Source organism: Yamadazyma tenuis, chromosome 4, assembly GCF_029203305.1.
Source record: "Yamadazyma tenuis chromosome 4, complete sequence".
NCBI classification, from domain to species: Eukaryota; Fungi; Ascomycota; class Pichiomycetes; order Serinales; family Debaryomycetaceae; genus Yamadazyma; species Yamadazyma tenuis.
In genome coordinates, this window is record NC_089464.1 from 73,998 (window position 1) to 99,003 (window position 25,006).

Below are 25,006 nucleotides of genomic sequence, written 5' to 3' on the forward strand. Positions count from 1 at the left end.
ATATAGGTTAGTCAATTTTTTCAGCTGCTTCCTTGGCCAACAGTTTGGGCAGTTTGGTTCCCCGGATCTTTTTAGCAGCAATCCGAAGCATTTTGTAGAACCAATACACGTTCAATGCGTCGAGCGAAAGGTTGATCACCACCAATCCCACCGGAAATACCCAATGATTCATTCCCCAGGTCCTGTACAAGTCGGTGGCCACAAGAGACATGGCGTAGAACCCCCACAAGATTCTGACAGAGAAAAAACTAATCAACAAGAGAATCCCGTTGACAACCACGATTTTTTCGGGAACAATTCCTGGGAGCCTGGAAGAAAACCAATTGACATTCACAAACGGGGTGGACGCCTCAAACAAGAGGAAGCTGGGCACCCAAGACATACAAAATGGCTGTAAGGTGCTGCCAAACACAAACAATGCGGCCACTCCGTGGAATAAGAACCCAAAACCAAATGACAGAAAGTGTCTCAAGCACACGTATGTGTCCCAGATGAAGTATGCGATGGCCAAGCTCGCCACAAGCCCACCGTACGGGTAATAGCCGTAAACCGATCCTACCGTGTCATTCACTCGGTTGAGAGAGAACTGATTGTTCCACATGGGAAGAATCAGACCGAGTGAAACAACACATTGAACCATTGACACCACATGGATGTCAAAGTCGATCTGGGTCCGTTTGCTGAGGGATGTGTAGTGAGAGCCAAAGTACTTTTTGCTGATGTAGGGGGAAATTTTTTGGATAGTAAAGTAGAACACCACCATAAACAAGATTTCGTGCCAGTGGTTGGCATAGTGGTTGGTAGACAATTCCTTGGGGAAAGGTCTATATTTCAAGAAAGGGTCCTCATAAGGAGTTGGAAGCCACAGCAGCATTGTCAACAATGAATAATGGTGAACACTAGACAATTAGGTGGAAGAAGATTGACGGAATCAAATTAGGGGGATCTTTTTGGAGCCGGTCGCACGCTAGATATGTGCCGGCCGCGAAAAAAAAATGTTGGAAAACCCATCAACGTTGATAACTATAATTAAACGTTGTAATTCAAAAATGCCATACGATCTTGTTTGCTTAGGAAACCCTTTGTTGGACCTCCAACTTGATGTTGACCAAGAAATTTTAACCAAATACGATTTGAAGGATAATGATGCTATCTTAGCAGAGGAAAAGCACTTGCCCATCTTCGACGAGATCATTAACAACCCGAAGTTGATTTTAGTTGCTGGAGGTGCTGCCCAAAACACCGCCAGAGGTGCCCAGTACATCCTTCCACCAAACTCCGTCTGCTACTTTGGAGCCGTTGGTGATGACATTTACAAGCAAAAGTTGGTTGAAGCCAACGCTCAGTACGGTTTGACCACCAAGTACATGATTGATGAGCATGAAACTGGAAAGTGTGCTGCTTTGATCTACAAACACAACAGATCCTTGGTTACCGACTTGGGTGCTGCCAACCACTTCAAGCCCAGTCACTTTGACATTCCTGAAAACTGGGAAATCGTCCAAAACGCTAAGGTTTTCTACATTGGTGGTTTCCACTTGACAGTTTCTCCTGAGGCCATCATCAAGTTAGGAAAGCATGCGGCCGAGACCAACAAGCCTTTTGCCTTGAACCTCTCTGCTCCTTTTATTCCTCAGTTCTTCAAAGAACCTTTGGCCCAGTCGATTCCATACGCCGATTATATCATTGGTAACGAATCTGAAGCCGCTGCCTTTGCTGAAGCCAACGGTTTGGAAGCCACCGATGTTGAAACCGTCGGTAAGTACATCGCCAAGTTGCCCAAGGTAAACACTACCACCCCAAGAGTGGTGATTTTGACCCAAGGTACTGAAGAAACCGTTGCTGTCTCCTACAACAAGGATTCTGACTCCTACGATGTCAAGAAATTCCCCGTCGTATTGTTGGAAAGCAGCAAGATTGCTGACACCAACGGAGCTGGAGATGCGTTTGCGGCTGGTTTCATTGCTTCGGTGGTGCAAGGTAAAACTCTTGCTGAAGGTATCAACGTCGGCCAATGGGCTGCCCAGATCTCTTTGCAAGAAGTCGGCCCTAGTTTCCCATTCCCCAAACAAACCTATGCTTAAGCAGTCTATGTTTAATAGGTGCTAGATGATGAACATCAGCTCCTTACACTTCATTTCAACATGTATTTTAATTATTGGGTTTGTGGACGTCCGGGATCTAGATATATAGCATTTAATTCAACTTTTTGCTCTCAATCTGGTGTGATATCGTTACTTTTCTCTTCTTTTTTGCAGCCTGGTCGCATCTCATCTGCGACTGAAAAATTACATCGACCACCACTAATACCCGCCTTTCTTCACAAACAGCACACCCACCCCATGGCTGTTCTGAAAGACCACTACTATAAGCTCGCGTCCGAGCTTCCACAGGAACGGCTCGATGCAGCCGTCACCTTGCTCAAGGAATTGACAGATTCAAACACTTCCGAGGACTGGCTGTATGCGTTGAACAGACTCATCAAAGGTCTCAACACCACCCGACAATGTGCCCGGTACGGCTTCTCCATGGCCTTGACAGAGGTTGTCCAAGAGCTCATCGCCAGTCTGTCGTACCCGTTGACGGTGTCTGGTTTCATGGATGATATCCTAAACATAATTGAAATCAAGCCTTCCATGAAGGGAAAAGACGAACGAGCGGCACTTTTTGGCCGTTTGTTCGGTCTTCAAACGTTGATCAATTGCAAGATCATATTTAATGCCACATACACAAAGCCAGCCGATACAATCAAATTTTTAAGGTGTCTTTTAGAGCTTGCGACCTTCAAGTCCTGGTTGAGAGAAACGGCTGTTTTCACCCTTTGTTCGTTTATTAAGCAACTTGAGTTGACAGATGAGTTGGTGACGTATATCCTTCGGGCAACGGCCGACTTGGGCTTGACGTTCACCTCGGAGGGCGTGGCCATATACCTTTCGATTCCTCATGCCATGAGAGTGAAAAATGGCAACATCAACAATTCCTGGAAAAACTACGACCCGTTGGCCAAGGGCAACTTACCAACGTTATCAAAGGCTTTGAAAGACGTGGAAGTTGCCGATGATGACGATGCCAATGCTCAGAAACAGAAAGGATCTTGGACTCCAAGAGTGCACTTTGTGTGGGGCTTGGTATTGGAAAAGCTCATCAACAAGCCGGAGGGAACACCCCCAAAAAAGAAGAAGAAGACCAACAACTCCAAGGCTGTCAAGGAGGATGGGTCTGTGGGTCTCAGAGAGTTCTGGAAAGTGGTGGTGGATGAATCTTTCTTTGCGGAAAAGTCTTCTCACGAAAGAAAGTACTGGGGATTTGAACTCTTTATAAAGGCATACCATGCGGTGAACTATGACCAGGTTGAGTGTATCATTACTCCCAACTTCTTGAGGTGCTTAATCAACCAATCTGCCCAGACCAATAGAATGTTGAATAAGATTTCCGTGAAGTGTTTGAGCACCATTAAGCAAGAATCTACCCAGAATCCTCTCAAAGCTCCGTATACTTTGGCATGTTTGGTGGACCCCAAGCATGGAGGGTGCTGGAACTTTGATCTTCTCACCAAAAGTAAGACCACCGAGGTGTTGATCGGGTGTTTAAGTCAAAAAATTGGTGATGATGCCCAAGATGTAGTGGTTTTGGAGAAGTTCAAAAACGTTTTGACCAAGCAGTTCGAAAGCTCTTTGGTTGATGACGATGCAGATTTGAAAAAAGTCAATGATAATATCCAGAAGTGGTGCTTGAACCTGTTGCTTCAATTAATACGAGGAAATAGGCAGTTTATTGGGTCTTGGATTGAAGACATTTTGAATTTGCTCATAAGATACAGTCTTTTCAAGTCCACCGATGCTCCGAATGTTTCCATCAACATCAGGAACATGTGCCAGGACAGGCTCAACTCTATTCTCGGAGATATCATCAACACGAAGACGAACAACTCTTCGTGGTCGCTATACTGTATCAAGTACATCAGGAAACTTGAGAAATCGAGCAACTACGAATTCATCCTGGAGCTTGACCAAGAGTTGGCTCGTGTGAAGCTGGAGTGCTCTACTCTCTTGCAGAAGGTGGAAGACTTATCACAAGACACCGGGTCTGATGACAAAATCTACAGTTTCGAGTTACTCTTCTCCATGATTCTTCTTCAAATTTACATGGGAGACGAAGATTCATTTTCGGTGGTGGACGAGTTAAAAGCGTGCTTCGAAAGCACATTCTCTGAAAATGATGGACAAGACGTGAACTCTGCCATGGTGATGACGGAAATCATCTTGTCGTTCATTTCCAAAAAGTCTGCCCTTCTCAGAAAGTTCTGCTACATCATTTGGGAATCGCTCCTTTGTCAAAAGGACTCCAGTGGGAATATAAGAGTCACGGACGAGTGTTTGGAGGTGTTGTTCAGTGTTTTGACTGCCAAGGAGAATAAGGAGGGGCAGAAAAGCTTGTTCGATAAAGAAGGCGACTTTGTCGAAGATGAGGAGGAGGTGGAAGACGAGGATGACGAGGATGACGAAGATGACGACGAAGACGACGATGAAAGCGACAACGATCAAGAAACACACATGACAGATGTTGACAAAGACACCAACCTCAAGTTGGCCCAGGCATTGGGCATTCCTACCGACTATGACGGAGAAGTTAAGTTCGAAGACTTGAGTTCAGACGATGACGATTCGTCCGTCGAACTAGACAATGCTGACGACGAGGAGATGTTTGCAATGGATAACCAGCTTTCCAAGATCTTCAAGGAGAGAAGAGACATCTTGTCGTCGACGGAGACCGGAAACAAACGTAAGTCTGAAGTTGCAGAAGCCAGAGAACAAATGGTGTTCATCAAGCACAGAGTGTTGGACCTTTTGGATATCTTCTGCAAAGCGCAGCCGGAATCACAACTTAACTTCCAGATGATCAAACCGCTTCTCATTCTCATCAACTTGACTCTTGACAAGAACGTGGGTACTAAGGCCCATAAACTACTCAAAAACCGGTTGTCGAAGGTCAAACTTGACGTACATGTGGTACAAAAGATGCTGGAAACAGTCGAAACTCTTCGGACATTGTTGGAATGGGTACACGGTCAGGTTTCTGAGTCGAAGTCGTCCAATAGTTCCCATATTTTGGCGTGCAACAGTGCGTCCATATTGATTGCAAAAACCCTTGTGAGCTTAGACTCGCACCAGGTGGAACCAATCATCGATATCTACGCCCAGACGATGAAAACATGGGCCAAAAACGGCCGGTCCAAAACCCAGCCGTCTCTATTCTTTGACTTCATCAACTGGTTGAGCTCCTGGAGAAAGTAGCCGTGTATATACGTTTTTAGAATGTCTAGTGTTTAGCATCAATAGAGTCGCGAAACACAAAAAGGTACAAGACTAAAATCGCGACGCTTAGCTGGTTTAAATTGTTTGAACTGTAATGGATGTATCGAGACTCGAGATCTCCACCGACACAAGGAAGAAACGGATCATCAATGACCAGTACCGTATCCTACGAAAAATTGGGCAGGGCCAATCGGGTAAGGTGCTTCTAGCAGAAAGAGTGATCCAGCTGGGAGATGAAGACAAGCTCGTGGCAATCAAAACCATCAACCGAATTGACAAAACCAAGCTCATTACCAAGACTTACTTGAGCCACATGACCAAGATTAAGCGAGAAATCCAGATCATGAAGGAGTGTAATCATCCCAACGTCGTGAAGTTGTACCTGGTAATTGACGACCTCAAGTATGATAAGATACTCTTGGTGCTAGAATACTGTTCCGACGGAGAAATCGACTGGAAACGCTACAACCACTACACAGAGAAGCTCAAGAATGGGCGGGGACTCACCATCAACAAGATCTTACGGGATGTTGTCAATGGACTTGAGTATTTGCATGAATATAAGGGTATTATCCACCGAGACCTAAAGCCTTCGAATCTTTTGATCCAGGGCAACAGCATGAAAATCACCGACTTTGGGGTGTCTCTTATTCTCGAGAACAATGCCAATGATGCCAAAGAGTTGGGGAAGACCATGGGGACCCCGGCCTTTTTTGCACCAGAGCTTTGCCAGTTTGTGAACAACAGGCTCTCGATGATCAACGATATCACCACCAATAAAATCGACAAACGCATAGATATCTGGTCGTTGGGAGTCATCTTGTACTGTTTGATATTCAACGATCTCCCATTCAACGGTAAAAACGAGTTTGGGCTCTTCAAGAACATCGTCACTAAGGACCTCAAGTTCCCCCAAACTCGCTTCAGCTCCAAGTTCACCGAGTCAGACCGCAAGGAGTTCAATCTACTCTGTGATCTCATCTCGAAGATCCTAGTCAAAGACCCCAATCACAGATATACCATTCAAAATATCAAGGACCACAGTTTTACCACATTTGACTTGACGATGTCCGAGTCTCTACGGTTCAAAAGGTTTAACGACGGGGTGATCCACAATCAGTTAGGCTTGACCAACAAGATCAAAAAGTTCTTTGGCGGAAAGCCTATGGAAAGTGTTAACCCAATCAAGATTGAGCATTACGACGGTGACTATAACCACTTGGAACCTGTGGACGATTTGCTTGACAGCTACTTTGATAGCTCATCGATGGGATCCATGGAAAGTGACGATGATGGAGCAGAAGATATACAACCCATTGCTGTTGTTACTGGCTCCCATGAGTCGATTGAAGACAAAAAAGTCGAGTTTTTGTCGAATGAAGATAGAAAAGATTACCCCCTCGGTCCAGACCGATTATTTGCATCCAACCGCTTGAGTGAGCGAGTACAGGCACCACCGTCACTCAACTTCACGGCTCCTCGGCGCAATACCCTCAGTTCTCCCGTCAAAATCGGCACCTCAACTCCATTGGCACCAGTTTCCACGCCATTGTCCGCCAGCCCGTCGCTCTCGAGCTCTTCCAGCATGATAAGCCCACGACCAGTGACGCTTGGGCCACTGTCACCATCAACGTCGGTGTTCTACAGCCCTACGCGATCGTTCTTCGATAAAATTCACGGCATGAATCACACCATTAGCTCGCTTTCCTCACCTCCGGACACAAGGGGATTTAAAAGTAAAGATGTCAACGACAAACTTGATTTGGAGCCACCCAACATCTTCGGCAGCCGGCACTCGTCAGTAGGGTCGGTCGGCTCGTCGCACCGGAAAAACAGTTTTGGCAGCCCATTGATGAGAATCACCAGTTCGAGCTCTTCGTTGAACCTCAACGCGTATTTGACAGATGACAATTTTTCAATCAACCTCCGCAGTCAGGATGAAAGTGACACGGACAGTGTGGTGAGCGATGCCGTGGGAGGTTCTGACGATGAGGTAGATGATGAGGCGGATTCTACTTTTGTGTACGGAGAAGTTGACACAAACATAAATACAAACACTAACACCTCCAAATTTAAGTTCCAGGACATGGGCGAATACCTCGACCGTTTAGATTGATTTTTACAGGCTGTCCTTAGACGTCGGCTCGTGCCTGCATGAGCGACATGCATTGGCCATTGCCGAACCTTTTAGGGTCGTTGACGATGCTTTGACTATAGATGCACCCTGCAGCCTCAGTTTTGAACAGACGGCGGAGTAATTGGCAGTGGATGCACCACGGAGAATTGGGTGCAACATGACTAAAATGGCATGCATGTGGGTGATGGCTTGCGTACGCCGTGGGTCGATTACCAAAGATGCGGAGCACAATGGCGGTGAAATTCCACCTGAAACGGACATCCACCTCATCACCAACTGAAAGAATAATTTCAAGTTCGGTTGCATGAAACAATGCGAGATCGAAAATTTGGGTTGCCTAATGCAGGCATTGATAAATAAATAATCGGAATTTACTACACGCACAAAGCAGCGATGAGAATCAAACAAAGAGGAGGAGGTGGCATCAACTTATTGATATACGTATGATGCATACCATGGTGTTTATGTATACGTAATATCGGGGTATATCCTCGTGCTAGTGTTTGTGTTTATGTATACCTCATTGTTCATTTAGACTCTATCCTGTCACGGACCTCACCTCTACCACTACCGCCGCCACCACCACCACCACGCCGTGCTCCGCGCACCGCGCGCGTACTAGCTCAGGCCTGTATAAACCTTATTGTTCCTCTGGCACAAATACTCACTTATTTAAATAACAAGACTGCCCCTGATTATCGCAACTCTGCACAAACCTCCGTTTTTTCAAACTACGTATATACTTTGTATACCCAACCCACACCATCCTTCCCACCACGTACATCCCGTTCCCTCGGCTCTCGTTCTTCCTGTCCTGTTATCTCGTGCCTTTTCGTGTTTGTTTGACTTGATTGCTATTTGACCATGGGCAATAAATCCTTAATGTCACCTAATGCTAATATTTTTGCAGATAAGGCCGCTAAGCGAGATCGGCCTCTAAGTAGTTTCCTTGATACTCCGACCGACCACATCAGTGTTTTTCTCCAGAAACTGCACCAAGAGGTTGATGATGAAGGAACCGAAGAAGAAGACGATGACGAAACCCACCCCGATACTCCCATCAACAACAGAAAGAACCGCATGGTAATCACATCGCCATTGGTGTCGCGTAAGCCGTTCCGCAACTTGTCCAACTTGATGAACATGAACATCGACTCGGTGAAGAAACGCTTTAGTTCAACAAAACGGTTCATCAAACGGTCCAAGGACGAGGATAGTGACAGCGTGGTCCATGACGTGGACCAAGCAGACAGGGGAATTCTGGTACAGGCTGATCTCGACGATCTCGATGCAAATACCACCGTGTCCACCATTGACGACCTCGAAGTCGCTTTGGACATCGACGACCTCGATGACTTCCCCAAACCCCAGGCACCCGCTCCCCCAGGCCTTTCCCTCCGCCGGTTCCATTCGATGTACCAAACCACCAAGGAAAAAGACGTGGTTCTCCAAGACGATAACTCGCTTCTCAAACACTCCAACATAAAATATTTCACGGTCGAGTCCGACCTCGTCCCAAGAATCGATCTGGCATCGTTCTGTGATCTCATCAACAACAAGTACACCCACCAATTTGATGAGATTATCGTGGTCGACTGCCGGTTCGACTACGAGTACGAAGGAGGCCATATCAAAAATGCCATCAACATCTCTGACAAGCAGGACTTGGAAACCCGGTTCATTGCTCAAGACTCCGAATACAGGTCCAGCCAGCGATACTTGATTGTGTTCCACTGCGAGTTCAGCATTTTCAGAGGGCCTACTATGGCGTCCCATTTGAGAAAAACCGATAGAATCTTGAACTTGAACAACTATCCTCACTTGAGCTACCCTGATATCTTGATTTTGGATGGAGGTTATAAGAAGTTTTATGAGTCCTTCAAAATGTACTGTGAGCCTCAGAACTATGTGGAGATGAAGGATACTAATCATGTCAAGAAGTGTTCGAGCGACCTAGATAAGTTCAGATCTTTCTCCAAGTTGAAAGAACACAACCGGTCAAACAGTTATACCACCATTACTTTGCATTCAGAGAACTTGAAAATCTTGAAGAGACAGAAGTCCAGCAGCTTCACCCGCCCGGCGGACCTTCAACTCAATAGGTCTTCGACTTTTTCCTACTCAAACGAGTTGATCCAACAGGAAGAGTTCTTGCCTCCCGTCACCAAGTTCTCCAGGTTCAACGGATCTTCGAACTCGATCAACTCCTTGAACAGCTCATTGTCGGAGTTGTCGACATTTTCATCCAACGACTCTGCCGACTCGGTTTCAATCTCCAATAGTCCAATTTTGGAGATGAACGAGTTTTTTGGGTCAAGTGCTTCCCCAACCGCCGCAACCACCTCGTCTTCCATCTCGTCTTTGAACTTGGGTTTGTCCCAACACAAGAAAAAGAAGTCGGTCACAGCGATGTCCAGCTCCAAGACTATTGCTTCCGACTTTAAGTTCCCAAGCTTAAGTGGGTTCCATACCTCTGCATTCTCCAACACCCAAACCAGTTCACCTTTCAACAAGAAAAACTTGTCGATTAGCACAGGGGTTCTTTCTACTGCTAGCAGCTCTGTTGGCTCTAATAATACCATTACCCTTTCACTTCACAACAAGAACACTTCCATCACTTCCCCCATCATCAGTTCACCTTTATCTAATATGACCCCTACCCCCACCCCCATGTCCACCATTGGTACCTCTATAAGCCATCATAATCGGGCCACTTCAATCATCGATCCTATTAATGATACCCCAGTTGATTTCCAGGTACCATATTATAAGAAATCATCTAATGGCCCTCTGCAATATTTGGATACTTAGATATTACGCATATAATAAGCTAGTAAACTCATTCAATTCAACCACTACTTAAATCAGATAAATAACTCATTCATTTAAACTAAATCCTTTTATACTAAATCAACCTACAAATTAGCCTTGTTACCAAGCAATTTGATGGCAGCATTGTTGATGGCAATGGTTCCTCTCTCAACAACATGAGTTTGGAAAATGACAACGTCTCCTTGCTTCCAGGCCACCACCTTCAAGGTTTCGCCTGGGAAGACGATTCCGGTGAATCTGGCCTTGATTTCATCAAAAGCACCAAAACGATCCAACAACACCTTGGCACTTAAACCGTAAGTTCCCATACCGTGTAAGATTGGCTTGTCAAACTTGGCACCCGCTGCAAAAGCTGGGTCAATGTGCAATGGGTTCCTGTCTCCAGTCAATCTGTACAATGCAGCTAAATCTTCAGAAACGGGAATAGTGGCCTCAAAGTCTGGAGCAGATTTTGGTGCTGTGAATAAAGAAGTAGCAAAGGTTTTTCTTTCCCCGTACGTCTTGGTTTCACCTTCACAGTTTCTAATAAAGAAAGTTGCTTCGTTGGAGAACACCAATTCTCCGGTTTCAGTGTCAACCGACTTGGACCCTTGCACAACAACTGTATTGGTTCCTTTTTGAGTGACGGCCAATGGGCTGAACGTGGTCTTCACCTTGGCTTCGGTTGGAATTGGATATTGTTCCAACTTAATGTAATGCTCTCCGTGTAACAAAAACATTGCGTTGAAGTTCTTCAAGAGCTTGCTGAAAGCCATTGAAGCAGGCGAGTTGAAAATCACCAAGTGTCCAAAGGTTGGAACCACCTGGAAATCACTATCGTTTTCATACACATACTTCAACTCCTTAGCCTTGGCACCAACAGCAATGTTATACAAAATAACTTCCCTGTCAGTGTAGGAGAATTCAGGTTCAGCTTCAATCTCTTCTTCATCATCATCTTCTTCTTCCTCTTCATCTTCATCATCTTCATCTGGGTCAACCGCACTCAAAATCTCCATGGAAGATTCACCAGTGCTCTTGGGGTTAGAAGATTCAGTAAAGTCGATGATCTTGGAGTAGTTGTCTCTGATGAATTCGGGAGTGACAACCTTATCTTTGCATACAACTCCCTTGGATCTTTGCCATCTGGTGTTACCAATCCAACCACCACCACCTTCGAATAATTCTCCAGTACATGGAACATCATCAGATGCTAAGAACACCAACAATGGAGCAACCAATTCTGGTGGGTACAAGTTCTTGTCAGATTCGCTGAAAATGGTCAATGTCATAGCGGTTTCGGCGTGTGGAGCAACAGTGTTAACCTTGATGTTGCTCTTGGCCCCTTCAATGGCAATGGTCTTGGAGAAACCAATGATGGCTGCCTTGGCAGTGGCATAGTTGGTTTGGCCAAAGTTACCGTAAATACCCGAAGTGGAAGAAATGTTGATAACTCTACCAAATTTCTTTTCCAAAAAGTGAGGCCAGGCCAATCTGGTCAAGTGAAAAGTACCGTTCAAGTGAACTTGTTGCACCTGGTACCATTCCTTGTCGGTCATCTTGGCAAACGACTTGTCTCTCAAAATCCCGGCGTTGTTGACCAAAACATCGATGGTGCCGTACTTGCTGATAACGTTATCGATGATTTCGGTGTACTGAGTACCCACATCATGTTGGTCACCATGAGCTTCACCACCGGCGGCCTTGATCTCTTCAACAACCTTGGAAGGGTCGGCAAAGTCATTGACAACCACCTTGGCTCCGTACTTGGCAAAGAACAAAGCATAGTCTCTACCCAAGCCAGCACCAGCACCAGTGATCAAGACAACCTTGTCCTTCAAGGAGATTTTAGGAGCACCGGAAAGGTCATTTTCCTTCAAGGCCCGGGCCGCCTCGTTCAACGACAAATAGTCGTTGACCATGTGTGGGTTCTGGTTCTTCAACAACTCGGGTCTGGAAGAATCGTCGAAATCGACAATTTCTTCAAACTTCTTAGCCACCAATTCGGCACCAAAAGTCAGGTCTGGCTTGAAGAGAGCACCACCAGATCTCTGCCATCTGATCTGCGAGTAGAATCCAGCCGCCAATTCAAAGATTTGCCCGTTGGCTTCCACGCCCTCATGGGTCAAGTATAACACCAAAGGAGCGATTTTTTCAGGACCCAATTGCACCAAAATCGACTCCGGCAAGATTCCTTCTGTCATGGGAGATCTGGCCAATGGAGCAATGACGTTGGCAGTAATGTTGTACTTGGCACCTTCCTTGGCCAAGGTTTCGGCAAAACCAATCAATCCCGATTTAGCAGCCGAGTAGTTGGCCTGTCCAAAATTCCCGTACAACCCAGCGGGAGAAGCGGTGTTGACAATTCTACCATACTCCTGCTTTCTAAAGTAAGGCCACGCTGCTTGTGTGCACTTGTAGGCTCCGTTTAAGTGGACGTCAATAATAAGTTGGTACTGTTCTGGGGTCATTTTCTTGAACTGAGCGTCCCTGAGAATACCAGCATTGTTGATCAAGATATGGATGGTGCCGAAGTTCTTGACGGCAGTCTCGATGATCTTTTCACCCTCCAACACGTTGTGGTAGTCGGCAACAGCAATTCCTCCCAACGCCTTGATTTCGTCTACTACCTTGTTGGCAGCCTCGGATACACCGTTTTTGAATCCCAAATCATTCACCACCACCTTGGCCCCACGCTTGGCGTACTCCAAGCAGTAGTGCTTACCCAATGCACCTCCAGCACCGGTGACCACGACGACTTTGTCTTTGAAAGATATTTCCGACATGTTGAATAATAGTAAATACCTTGTTTGTGTAGTTGAGAAAACGGAGAAAGTGGAAATTGATGGATTTATATTGTGAGAATTTCAGACTGTGATATTTTTGCGGGGTGACGGGAAGAGTAATTTTAGATGAGGACGAAAGAACGAGGAGGTAGGACGAAAGTAGTGAGGGTGGGCGGTGGTGGCATTCTGAAGGCGGTCTGGGGTTGGTCTTGGGGAGGTGGTAATGGTATTAAGTGGGTGATTAACTGGAGTGAGAATGGTACAATATGGTGCGAGCTGGGGGTGGGGCCACCGCGGTTCTAGCGGTGGATAGTACCATCGTCGCGGTGGCTGTCAATCCTCGGCCCACGCGCGCGCACACAAATGCGCACCCATGAACCGAGGACGTCTCACATTCATGTGCGCCAAAGGAGTGACCTGCAAACGATTTAATTGGCGAGCCACAGACAAGAGCATTTTCGCGGTGGGAGGGTGGCAGGGTGCTGGTGCGTGGCTAGGGTCACGAGTAAGTCACGTGAGCCTGTCCTGGTGCTCCCTGAGCTCATCGCTTCCCCACAATTCGCGGATGGCCGAAACACCGGCCACAAAAGGATGAATATAATGTACCAAGAAAGAATATAATGGTGTGAATATAATTACTTTCCAAAATACAACATCAATGTCGCAGTTGTGTTCTAGGCTTCACACAACGAAAGTAGTCGATATTTGTGTAACAAACATTTTTTTCAGTTTTTCTGAAACCCCACCAGGCCCTTCCGCAGCTTTTGCAGCCAAATAACCATATATATAGACTATTCCTTATATTAACAACAATTCCTACTCTCGGGCAATTCCGTTACCCCCGCTATTCTTCTCTTTGCATCCCCTATCCCACCCACCTATTTCCTACCTTCCTTCCGCCATGAAACGCCATTCGCTAAAAGCTGCCCCACTAAGCAACCTGAATAATACTCGCAATATTGGTGCTCGAAGAGCCAATGAGCAAAAAAATTGCATTGTGTCGGGAATGTGTTGGGTGCCAACAACCAGGTGGGGGGGTGGGCTTCACCCCTGTGGCTATATGTGGAGGAGATCAGGGGAAATTCTGGGGAACAGGGGTATAAAGCTGAGCCTCTTTCCTGGTTGTGGTGGGTGAGTCTACAATGTATTGGTTCTGGTGTTTTTTGTCCATTGTGACAGCCTCAATTGTATTTGAGGAATACGATGAGACAATTCCCATCTATACCAACGCCAGTACATCTCGATTGGTGTTTGACCCAGCTGACTGGCCTGGAGTTATTAGGGCTGCTCACGACTTGAGAAAAGATTTTGAAGCTGTTACTGGCAAAAAGGCCCTTCAGGTGGCCAATGATACCTTGGAGTACTGCTCCAAGTCACCTACTATTATTATTGGAACAATTGGTAATTCTCTGATAATTGACAATCTTGTTAAAAATAACCTCATCGACATCAGGGCCATTGAACACAAATGGGAATCTTACATTATCACCCATATCAAGGGCTGTAATACTGTAGTGGTAGCGGGAAGTGATAAAAGAGGAACTATCTTTGGAATCTACACCATTTCTGGGATGATTGGGGTGAGTCCATGGTATTTTTGGGCAGATGTCCCCATCGAGTCGCACTCGTCGGTATACTTCAACACCTCAGCACCAATAGTTAGTGGAGAACCCAGTGTCAAGTACAGAGGGATTTTCATCAACGATGAGGAACCTTCATTATCTACCTGGGTGAACCGCAATTTTGATCAGGGAAACTACACCCACTATGTTCATGAGTTCTACTTCAAAGTGTTCGAGCTCTTGTTGAGACAGAAAGCCAATCTCTTGTGGCCAGCCATGTGGAAAGCCATGTTCGGGCTCGATGACGGTTTAAACCAATACTGGGCTGACTACTATGGGATTGTGATGTCCACTTCTCATACTGAGCCCTTACAACGGGCTTCCAATGAATGGTTATATGAGGGTGAAGGTTCGTGGGACTATACTACCAACGAAAAGAATATCACCGAATACTGGAAAGACGGTATTGCTCGAGGAAAAGCTTACGAAGGGGTTTGGGTTGAAGGTATGCGTGGTCTTGGAGATACCGCTATGTCAGACGGAGTCGAGTCTGCTTTGCTTGAGAAGATTATTGCTCACCAGAGAGACTTATTGGTAGAAGGATTTGGAGAAGGCACCAACATCTCGACTATTCCCCAGGTTTGGTGTTTGTACAAAGAAGTGCAAAGCTATTATCAGAAGGGAATGCTGGTACCTGACGATATCATATTGCTTTGGGTGGACGACAATTGGGGAAATATTAGAAGACTTCCTCAGGGAGATGAGACCTCCAGAAGTGGAGGAGCAGGAATATACTACCATTTCGATTATGTGGGAGACCCCCGCAACTATAAGTGGATCAACACTGTTTCACTAACACGGACATGGGAGCAGATGCACATGGCGTACGAAAGACAAGCTCGGGAGTTCTGGGTGGTCAACGTTGGTGATTTGAAAGGCTTGGAAGTGCCCATAGCATACTTTCTTGACTTGGCCTACGACTACGACCAGTGGGGACAAGTCAACAAGGTACCCACTTGGACTCGAAAGTGGGCTGAACAGCAGTTTGGAGAATTTGCTCCAGATATCGTTATAGATGAAATCTCAGACATTGTTGAAGAGTATTCGTTTTTGGCTGGACGTCTCAAGTATGAGCTCTTGGACAGGGACACCTACACGTTGCTCAACTACAACGAAGCCCAAATGGTCCTTGACACTTGGAAAACCCTCTCCGACAGGGCTTGGAATGTTTACAATAACAGTCTTTCAAAGGCTGCTAAACCGGCGTTCTTTGAGATGATTTTGCACCCATGCCATGCGGGATACATTGTTCATGATTTGCACATCACAGCTGGTAAGAATGACCTTTATACTTCTCAACAGCGTAACCAGGCTTCTTCTAGTGCTGATCATGTAAAAGAGGCCTTTCAAGACGATTTTAATTGGAAGAAAAAATGGGATGCATTGCTCGACGGTAAATGGAAAAATATGATGGACCAACCACATCTTAGCTATTCTTACTGGCAGAACCCAATGCGAGACGTAATGCCTGCAGTATCAGAGATATTGCTTGAAACTGAAGCTATGAGTGGTTCAGGCGGACTTACCATTGATGGTGCCCTTGGAGTGGTTCCTGGTGATGATGTGCACAATGGAGCTACTTACAACAACAATACCTTGATATTTCCCGAGCTCAACCCGTATTCTGGAAACACGTGGATTGAAGTTTTTAGTAGAGGCTATGAGGATTTTGAGTTCAAGGTAACTCCGTGGAACGATTATGTTAGTGTGACACCTTCCAGTGGAATTATTAATGCTTCCAACCAATCGTTGTGGAATTCGATCTTCTTGAATGTTAGTGTTGACTGGGATCAGGTGGACGACGGGTTCCACTTGGAATTCTTGAACTTCACCACCAACAGTTCCACCTACTTCTACACGATTCCTACCATTTTGAACTTACCCATCAATAAAACAGAGAATGTCACCTCATTCACTGGGTATATCGAGTCACAAGGATATGTTTCTATTGAAGCCGAGCACACCACTGCAAACATTTCACAGAACGACACTTACTTCTTGACGATTCCCCGGTTTGGAAGAACCTTATCTGGGGTGACCCTTTACCCAATTAATAGTGAGTCTCAAGTTGCGACCGAAGATGCGCTGTACTTGGAGTATGATTTCTATGCCTTCAGTGGATCCAACGTCACAAATGTTACATTGATATTCTCGCCCAGTCTCAACGTGAACCCTTTCCGGCCTTTACGTTACGGCGTGGCTGTAGATGATGACGAACCAGAAGATATCCAGATTTACGAAGATAACACAGACCCCACTGCGTATCCGGTTGGATGGGAAGAGGCTGTGGCAGCCAATGCATGGACCCGAAACACGACACATGACGTGGATGCGGGACCACACACCTTGAAGGTGTGGCTTTTGGAGCCTGGGGTGGTGTTGCAGAAAATAGTGATTGATTTTGGTGGTGCCAGGCCAAGTTATCTCGGGCCGCCAGAAAGTTATTTTCTTGAGGAAGAGTGAGATTTGAAATAGCGAAGAAGTTTTGCAGCCAAATTGCTACTATACAGTTGACATACTTCAATACATACTTTTAAATACTAGGGAGGAGTTAGAGAGCGAGAGCCTCACAACTTTGCGTCATAGTGTTCCTTGACGAACTTGTGGATACCTTGCTCATACACATTTGGCTTCTCTATTCTCTCCTTACTCACAAAGAACCCCTTTGGAATTGTGTACTCAAGCTCATGGACCTTCTTGTTCTGTGTGATACATGTGGCAACTGCCTTAGCACTGAAAAGAACTCGGGGCATACCATGGCCGTGGAATCCCGCAACGATGTAGCAGCCTTTCTTACCAATGACATCCAACTCTCCCACATACGGCAAATAGTCGTTGGTGAAGCCCAAGATCCCAGACCAGATTTTGCTGACGTCGGAGTCGGTGTTCTCCCACGTCGAAAACCGCTTCTTCATGTAATCCTTAAACTCTGCCTTGGATACCTCGTCAACATAAGTATCGTCCACACAGTCAAACCACCCAGAAATATCCCCGTTTGGCTTGATCAAAGACTCATCACGGCCCCCCACAATGATGGTCCCATCAGGTCTGTTGATGAGATAGTCACTATTTGGTCTGGAGGTAAAGAGACCATAGGTGTTTGTCAAATGTGGGGTATGATCTTTGTCAGCAGCCTCTATACTGCAACAAACGCCTCTTTGTGGCACAATTGTATTTGAAAACTCCTCCAACAATCCCTTTGTGTATCCATTTGTGCAGTAGACCACTTTACCACAAATAGTGGTTCCACGGGGAGTATGAACCACCCATTTGCCATTGTCAGTGGACGTCACTTTGGTGACCAAAGTGTTTGTCTGAAGATTCAAGCCCTTGGCTACACACATCTTTAAGATTGAAATGAACAACTTCCATGGCCAGCAGCTGGCAGCAGGATATGTAAAAGCTATGTCAGTTTGAGGAGATTTGGAGATCATTCTTGCAGCCGCGCCGTGGAAAATCTGAAACTGTTTCTTCATCTCCGGATAAATGTGCGGATTGGCCAACATACTTTTCGCAGCCTCTAGGTCTCTGGCGACACGAGAATCCTCTTTATCAGGGTACACATCACAGGCTCTGGTTAAAAAAAAATCACAGTCGATATTATTGTCGTCAACGATTTTCTTGATAGCCCACAAATGGTCGTACTCTGAGTTGACGACCTCAGCCGCGCCCTTCTCACCCAACATCTGGAGGTAGAGATCGTAGTTGCGGTGGTAGTAGGGCTTGACATGCCCGCCATTACGGCCCGTGGCGCCCGAGCACGCGGTGCGGGCTTCATACAACGCGACCCTTAACGCCGGATCCTGGTGCAAGAGGTAGTGGGCAGTGGAAGCTCCTGCATAACCGGATCCTATCACCAACACGTCAACTTCCAGGGGAAGTTCGCGGGTGGTTCTGTGGGACGAAAACTCTTCTTGATCTTCAAGACCTAACCAAAAAGACTTGGTGTAACCGTCCAAGGGGAAATACTGTTTTTCTGTGGGCATTTCTGAAACTTTGTAAATTTAAGGGCCAGATAAGCCGGAAACTATATATGTCAATATTTGGACACCGATAAGAAAATGGGGCATTTATACTGGGGGACCGCACGCAGTTTTTTAAGAAGCAACCCGATGCGTTATTCCCTGCAAATCAACCTATCAACACGCCGATCTTTATCTATTTTTATGTTCTCGGAGCAGAATTACTAATCCTGGAGTGCGTCTATTTCCATGGTTGCGGTTGTGAAGGTCGAAACGGGATGATATGGACGTGATAAGAACAATAGGATAGGTATCGCCCCACCGGAGCAGCACCGTCACCATCATTACAAAAAGAATACGCATTTCCCAGCTGTGGTTGAGATTATCCATGAGTGACAGTGACATCAAACAACCAGAAACCGTTCTCACCACCGTGTTATCAGGAGACTACAAGCATGCATTGAACGAGGAGATTGCACGCGTGATTTCTCCAGGTGGCAAGGAAATTAAGGTGACGGCCGATGTGGATGAGGCCATGGAAATTGCCTTGGAATCTAAAGATATTGTGTTAACACCCGAAGAAGACCGCCAGTTATTGCGCAAGATCGACTTGTACCTCATGCCGTTCTTCACGTTCATGTACGCGGTGCAGTACATGGATAAAATCACCAATTCCTTTGCTTCGATCATGGGTCTCAAGACCGATTTGGGGATGGTGGGTAACACATATTCGTGGTTATCAACCGCATTCTACCTCGGATATCTTGTGTTTGAGTTGCCAGCTTCGTTGATTTTGCAAAGATTCCCGGTTGCAAAAGCAACCTCAGCGTTTATGTTGTTATGGGGGATTGTCGTGTGCCTCGCACCGGCTGCAAATTTACCTGGCTTCATGTTTCTCAGAGTGGTGTTGGGAATGTTGGAAAGCAGTATCACGCCGGCGATGGTGATCTTGACGGGCCAGTGGTACAAGCGCCATGAGCACTTCATGAGAACCACCGTGTGGTTGTCTGCGTGTTCGCTCGGGGTGATCATTGGATATGCCTTCGCATACGGGCTTTACATCCATGGTTCCAACTGGTCAGTGGCGTCGTGGAAAGTGGTTTACATCGTTATTGGACTCGTGAACATCGTCATGGGCGTGGCCTTCTACTTCCACATTCCAGATAATCCCACCAAAGCATGGTTTTTGAATGACAGAGAACGGTTGATGGTGGTGGAGCGAATCAGATCCAACAACCAGGGTTTCGGCAACAAGCACTTTAAGTGGAGCCAGTTGAAGGAATGCTTGACGGACTACCGGATTTGGTTGATGTTTGTGTTCCAAATCTTGGACGAGGTTCCCAACGGTGGATTGACCAACTTCTCGTCGATTTTACTCAACGACGATTTCGGCTACTCCGTCAAGAAGTCTTTGATCATGAACATTCCAGTGGGGGTGGTGGGATTCTTCGGGTCGATGCTTGTGGCATCCACCTACGAATTTGGACTTGTCAAGCACAGAATGGCGGTTTCAACATTTGCCCTCGGCGTGGCCCTTATGGGGTCGTCGTTGTTGGCATTTGCTGACAGTAAAACTGCCCGATTAGCTGGGTTCTACGTGATGCAAATTTCGGATATAGGCTTTATTTGCATGCTTTCCATCTACCAGTCGAATGTCGCGGGACATACCAAGAAGGTGGTGGGAAATGCCCTTCTTCTTATTGCTTATTGTGCTGGCAACTGTATTGGCCCTCAAACATTCAGATCTAACGAGGCACCACACTACAAGAGTGCAAAAGGAGCCATTGTTGGGTGTTATGCCGCTTGTATAGCCCTCATCTTGGTGTTGTACTATTCATATTATAGGGAGAATGAGGCCAGAGCGCGTAAGCGGGAAGAAATGGGGGATGCGTACGTTAAGCTTGAGAACATTGAGTTTGCAGATTTGACCGATAAGGAGAATCCCGAGTTCAGGTATACACTTTAGTTATGCTATGTTAGTGAATTATACTTTTTGTGTGTAAAACCAATGATATTGTATTCTCTGACGGTGCCACGATCTGTCCTTTGATATCGCCTCAAACCCATAATTACATCAACATCGGTCATGTGATAACCCCGTATCTTAACCCCGTCGGTTGCATATACTGCAGCCACCAAGCAGGTACAACATTGCCGTATTTTTTCGCCCGACACATGATAATGCTCCTCGGGCCTCCTCTCGCACGAGGCTGCAAACTTCTCCACAAATCACACTGCGAAGTCATATGAAACATAAAATGAGGAGACACCCATATATATTCCCACCCATTGCCATTATTTCACTCATTTTCTCATCCTAGCGTTTCTAATTCAAATATGACTACCACGTATACTCTTTCACGTGAGTCCCACAAGGACCCCAACACCTTCAGGATCAAGTACAAAGATGCGAAACTCGTGTTGGACGACCGTGAACAATCCAAATGGTATATCGATAAATCCATCCCCGTCAAAGAAACTTCCAGCAAAGTCGCCATCATTGGTGGTGGCTTCTCGGGTATTGGTGCCGCCATGACCACCATCAACAAACTCGGCGAGTCCGACCTTGTCTTGTTTGAAAAACACGAACTGTTGGGAGGAACTTGGTTTGCCAACACCTACCCGGGATGTGCCAGTGATATTCCAGCATTGTGGTACTCGTACACATCCGAATTGGTCAGCAACTGGTCCGAGTTACGTCCTCCGCAATACGAGATGCTCGAGTACATTCGTCGAGTGGTGGACCGTTACCAGTTGAACTCCAAGGCCCGGTTGAAATCCCAGATCCAGCAGGCCACCTTCAACGAAAAAACCAACCACTGGGAAATCGAGGGTTTCAACCTCGCCACCGGTGAACGCTTCAAGCACACGGCCCAGATCATCTGTAATTGCTCGGGTGGCTTAGTGGTACCCAATAAGTTTGCACCCAAAGGCATGGAAACTTTCAAAGGTGACTATATGCATTCGGGAATCTGGGACTGGTCTGTAGATTTCAAGGGAAAGAAGGTGGTGGTGATCGGAAACGGTTGCTCAGCTGCTCAGGTGGTGCCCGAGTTATTGAAGTTTGAACCGGAGTCTGTGGTGCAGTTGGTGAGGTCCCAGCACTATATTCTTCCTCCACACCCTCGGTTTTTGTTGTATTTGTATAACTTACTTTCCAGATGGGGATTTGGCTTGTTGTTGCTCCGTTGGATTGTGATGATTGTGGCAGAACTGAGATATCCCATGTACAAAGACACGGGGTTGGTTGGTCGCTTTGTTAGGTGGTGGAACACTCGTAACAGTGTGAGGTATATGCGAAAGACTGTTCCCAAGAAGTTCCACGACGTTTTGATTCCCAAGTACAAGATTGGCTGCAAACGGTTGATTTTCGACTACGTTTACTGTCCGACTTTACACGATCCTCGGATAGACGTGAAGGCCGAACAGGTGGTAGAAGTCAAAGAGCATTCAGTGATTTTGACAGATGGACTGGAAATACAGGCAGATATTATTGTGGCGTGTACTGGGTATGACCTTAACAAGGGTGCAGCTCCTTATAAATTGATCGGCAGAAATGGTAATGATGTAAGTAAATACTGGAAAGAAAATGGTCCTTCTGCGTACGAGACGTTCTTGGCCAAGGACCTTCCCAACTTGTTTTTGATTGCCGGACCCAACTCAGCTTCAGGCCATTCATCCGTGGTGCAGGCCATTGAGATTTCCTGTGGCTACTACGCCAAAGTGGCCAAAAAGATTTTGGATGGCACCTATGCCTCTATTTGTGTTAAAGACGAAAAGTACCTTGAATGGTTTGAAACTACTCAAAAGTTGTTGAAACAATCAGTGTTTGGAACTGCTTACGGAGGGTGTGTTTCATGGTACTCGGATGCAAAAGTCAACTTTGCTGCTTATCCATATAGTCAGATTACTTATTTCCGGAGAGGTAGAAATGTGAAGTGGGATGATTTGGATTTGGTCAAGACGAAGAACAGTTGAGTAATTAGAGTAGTGAATACAAATTGTTAAAGACTAGTTGATAGTAAAGCGGTCACTTGTAGAGTAATTTAATACTTGAGTAACTTAGCATCACAATTTTATTATCTCTTTGTGAATTCTGCTAATTTTGCAACTACCACAAAAAATTAAGAATCCTCTAAAAATCCCCAAAAAACTGGAGCACACCTACAAGCACCACTATAACTCATTAAGAAACCACTACACCCCTCCCCACCTTCTATCACCGTCTCCTACCACACTTGAATATCCCCAAATCAGGGTCGTGCCCGCACAATGCCCTCATCATATGTCCGCGAAAAAAATTACTCACTTCCTCCACGACGTTCAAGATTAGTCAACTACGCCAGGTTTCTAAAGGACTTATTCGAACATTCAAAGCCACGATGTCCACCGCTCAAACTCCCATCCCCTTTTCCAGGGATGCCTTGGAACAAGTCTTGAAGAGAAGATTTTTCTTTGCCCCCTCCTTCGAAATCTACGGAGGTGTTTCCGGATTGTACGACTATGGTCCACCAGGATGCGCTTTACAAGCCAATGTGGTTGATACCTGGAGAAAGCATTTTATTTTGGAAGAAGATATGTTAGAAGTTGACTGTTCAATGTTGACTCCTCACGAGGTGTTGAAGACTTCTGGTCATGTCGACAAGTTTGCTGATTGGATGTGCAGAGACTTGAAAACTGGAGAAATTTTTAGAGCTGACCACTTGGTGGAAGAAGTCCTTGAAGCCAGATTGAAGGGTGACAAGGCTGCCAGGGGCCAAGATGTTAGCGAGGTGGAAGAGGATGAAGATAAGAAAAAGAGAAAGAAGAAGGTCAAGGAAATCAAGAATGTCAAGTTGGATGATGAAGTTGTCAAGGAATATGAGACGATTTTGAACCAAATCGATGGGTTTTCAGGACCTCAGTTGGGTGAATTGATCACCAAGTACAACATCACCAACCCTGCCACTGGGGGACCTTTGGAGCAACCAGTCGAGTTTAACTTGATGTTTGAAACTGCCATTGGTCCTTCTGGTCAATTGAAAGGATACTTGAGACCAGAAACTGCCCAGGGCCAATTCTTGAACTTTTCCAAGTTGTTGGACTTCAACAATGAGAAGATGCCTTTTGCTTCTGCCTCTATTGGTAAGTCTTTCAGAAACGAGATTTCTCCTAGAGCTGGTTTGTTGAGAGTTCGTGAATTCTTGATGGCCGAAATTGAACATTATGTTGACCCAGAGGACAAGAACCATCCAAGATTCGATGAAATTAAGGATGTCAAGTTGAAATTCTTACCCAAGAGCGTTCAAGAAGCTGGTTCCAATGAGTTAAAAGAAGTCTCTGTTGGTGATGCTGTTGAATCTGGAATGGTCGACAACCAAACCTTGGGTTACTTCCTTGCTAGAATCTACAAGTTCTTGCTTAAGATTGGAGTCGATAAAAACAGACTTAGATTCAGACAACATTTATCCAACGAAATGGCTCATTACGCCGCTGACTGTTGGGATGCCGAATTACAAACCTCCTACGGTTGGATTGAATGTGTTGGTTGTGCTGACAGATCGGCGTACGATTTGTCTGTTCATGCTGCTAGAACCAACGAGAAGTTGGTGGTGAGAAAGGCCTTGGATGCCCCCGTCACTGTGGAAAAGTTCGAAGTTGACATCGAGAAGAAGAAGTTTGGTCCTACATTCAGAAAGGACGCCGGTAAGGTTCAAGACTGGTTATTGGCTAGAACTCAATGTGAGTTGGAGGACTTGTCTAAGGAATTGAAGGACAATGCTAAGATTGTGTTTAAGGTGGATGGAATCGAGCAAGAGGTTGAATTGGACGAAACTTTTGTCAAGATTGGTAAAGTAACCAGAACCGAACACATCAGAGAATTCACTCCTAATGTCATTGAACCATCTTTTGGTATTGGTAGAATTATCTACTCTATTTTTGAACACCAGTTCTGGGCCAGACCCGAAGACACCGACAGATCCGTGTTGTCTTTACCTCCTTTGGTTGCTCCTACCAAAGTATTGCTTGTGCCATTATCTTCGAATGCTGAATTACAGCCAATGGTGAAGAGAGTCACCAACTTCTTGAGAAAGGAACAAATTCCATTCAAGGTAGATGATTCTTCTACTTCTATTGGTAAGAGATACTCCAGAAACGATGAATTGGGTACTCCATTTGGTATCACCATCGACTTTGACTCTATCAAGGACGACTCTGTCACCTTAAGAGAAAGAGATTCTACCAAGCAAGTCAGAGGTTCTTTCGAAGACGTGATTAGGGCCATCAAGGAGATCACCTATAATGGCGTGTCATGGGCTGAAGGGACCGCTAAACTCACCCCATTTGAATCACAATCTAGTGAGTAGGTATATCGTATTATATACGGTCATGT

At 45.8% G+C, this 25,006-nt stretch overlaps 11 protein-coding genes across 11 annotated transcripts; 8 read left to right on the forward strand and 3 right to left on the reverse strand. All coding sequences in view use genetic code 12, as the record gives it.

Annotated features, from left to right (window-relative positions):
* Positions 1-7: 7 nt before the first annotated feature.
* PSN45_003109 (uncharacterized protein) lies at positions 8-874 on the reverse strand (the record flags this gene model as incomplete). The annotated part of the gene is made up of 1 exon (XM_006684811.1): positions 8-874. One exon carries the CDS (start codon positions 872-874, stop codon positions 8-10), a length of 867 nt encoding a protein of 288 aa, XP_006684874.1.
* A 175-nt stretch (positions 875-1,049) lies between these two features.
* ADO1 (adenosine kinase) lies at positions 1,050-2,084 on the forward strand (the record flags this gene model as incomplete). Its single annotated transcript, XM_006684577.2, has 1 exon — positions 1,050-2,084. The coding sequence occupies one exon, from the start codon at positions 1,050-1,052 to the stop codon at positions 2,082-2,084; it is 1,035 nt and encodes a 344-aa protein (XP_006684640.1).
* A 258-nt stretch (positions 2,085-2,342) lies between these two features.
* POL5 (DNA-directed DNA polymerase) lies at positions 2,343-5,294 on the forward strand (the record flags this gene model as incomplete). The annotated part of the gene is made up of 1 exon (XM_066158013.1): positions 2,343-5,294. The coding sequence occupies one exon, from the start codon at positions 2,343-2,345 to the stop codon at positions 5,292-5,294; it is 2,952 nt and encodes a 983-aa protein (XP_066014110.1).
* Positions 5,295-5,409: 115 nt separating this feature from the next.
* PSN45_003112 (serine/threonine protein kinase) lies at positions 5,410-7,431 on the forward strand (the record flags this gene model as incomplete). The annotated part of the gene is made up of 1 exon (XM_066158014.1): positions 5,410-7,431. One exon carries the CDS (start codon positions 5,410-5,412, stop codon positions 7,429-7,431), a length of 2,022 nt encoding a protein of 673 aa, XP_066014111.1.
* An 885-nt stretch (positions 7,432-8,316) lies between these two features.
* On the forward strand, positions 8,317-10,263 carry MIH1 (m-phase inducer phosphatase; the record flags this gene model as incomplete). The annotated part of the gene is made up of 1 exon (XM_066158015.1): positions 8,317-10,263. One exon carries the CDS (start codon positions 8,317-8,319, stop codon positions 10,261-10,263), a length of 1,947 nt encoding a protein of 648 aa, XP_066014112.1.
* A 104-nt stretch (positions 10,264-10,367) lies between these two features.
* On the reverse strand, positions 10,368-13,049 carry FOX2 (bifunctional hydroxyacyl-CoA dehydrogenase/enoyl-CoA hydratase fox2; the record flags this gene model as incomplete). Its single annotated transcript, XM_006684575.1, has 1 exon — positions 10,368-13,049. The coding sequence occupies one exon, from the start codon at positions 13,047-13,049 to the stop codon at positions 10,368-10,370; it is 2,682 nt and encodes an 893-aa protein (XP_006684638.1).
* Positions 13,050-14,191: 1,142 nt separating this feature from the next.
* PSN45_003115 (uncharacterized protein) lies at positions 14,192-17,134 on the forward strand (the record flags this gene model as incomplete). The annotated part of the gene is made up of 1 exon (XM_006684574.2): positions 14,192-17,134. One exon carries the CDS (start codon positions 14,192-14,194, stop codon positions 17,132-17,134), a length of 2,943 nt encoding a protein of 980 aa, XP_006684637.1.
* Positions 17,135-17,238: 104 nt separating this feature from the next.
* PSN45_003116 (uncharacterized protein) lies at positions 17,239-18,657 on the reverse strand (the record flags this gene model as incomplete). Its single annotated transcript, XM_006684572.1, has 1 exon — positions 17,239-18,657. One exon carries the CDS (start codon positions 18,655-18,657, stop codon positions 17,239-17,241), a length of 1,419 nt encoding a protein of 472 aa, XP_006684635.1.
* Positions 18,658-19,021: 364 nt separating this feature from the next.
* Positions 19,022-20,599, forward strand: PSN45_003117 (uncharacterized protein; the record flags this gene model as incomplete). Its single annotated transcript, XM_006684571.1, has 1 exon — positions 19,022-20,599. One exon carries the CDS (start codon positions 19,022-19,024, stop codon positions 20,597-20,599), a length of 1,578 nt encoding a protein of 525 aa, XP_006684634.1.
* Positions 20,600-20,970: 371 nt separating this feature from the next.
* Positions 20,971-22,611, forward strand: PSN45_003118 (FAD-dependent monooxygenase; the record flags this gene model as incomplete). Its single annotated transcript, XM_006684809.1, has 1 exon — positions 20,971-22,611. One exon carries the CDS (start codon positions 20,971-20,973, stop codon positions 22,609-22,611), a length of 1,641 nt encoding a protein of 546 aa, XP_006684872.1.
* A 404-nt stretch (positions 22,612-23,015) lies between these two features.
* GRS1 (Glycine--tRNA ligase 1, mitochondrial) lies at positions 23,016-24,980 on the forward strand (the record flags this gene model as incomplete). The annotated part of the gene is made up of 1 exon (XM_006684807.1): positions 23,016-24,980. The coding sequence occupies one exon, from the start codon at positions 23,016-23,018 to the stop codon at positions 24,978-24,980; it is 1,965 nt and encodes a 654-aa protein (XP_006684870.1).
* Between the last annotated feature and the right edge of the window lie 26 nt (positions 24,981-25,006).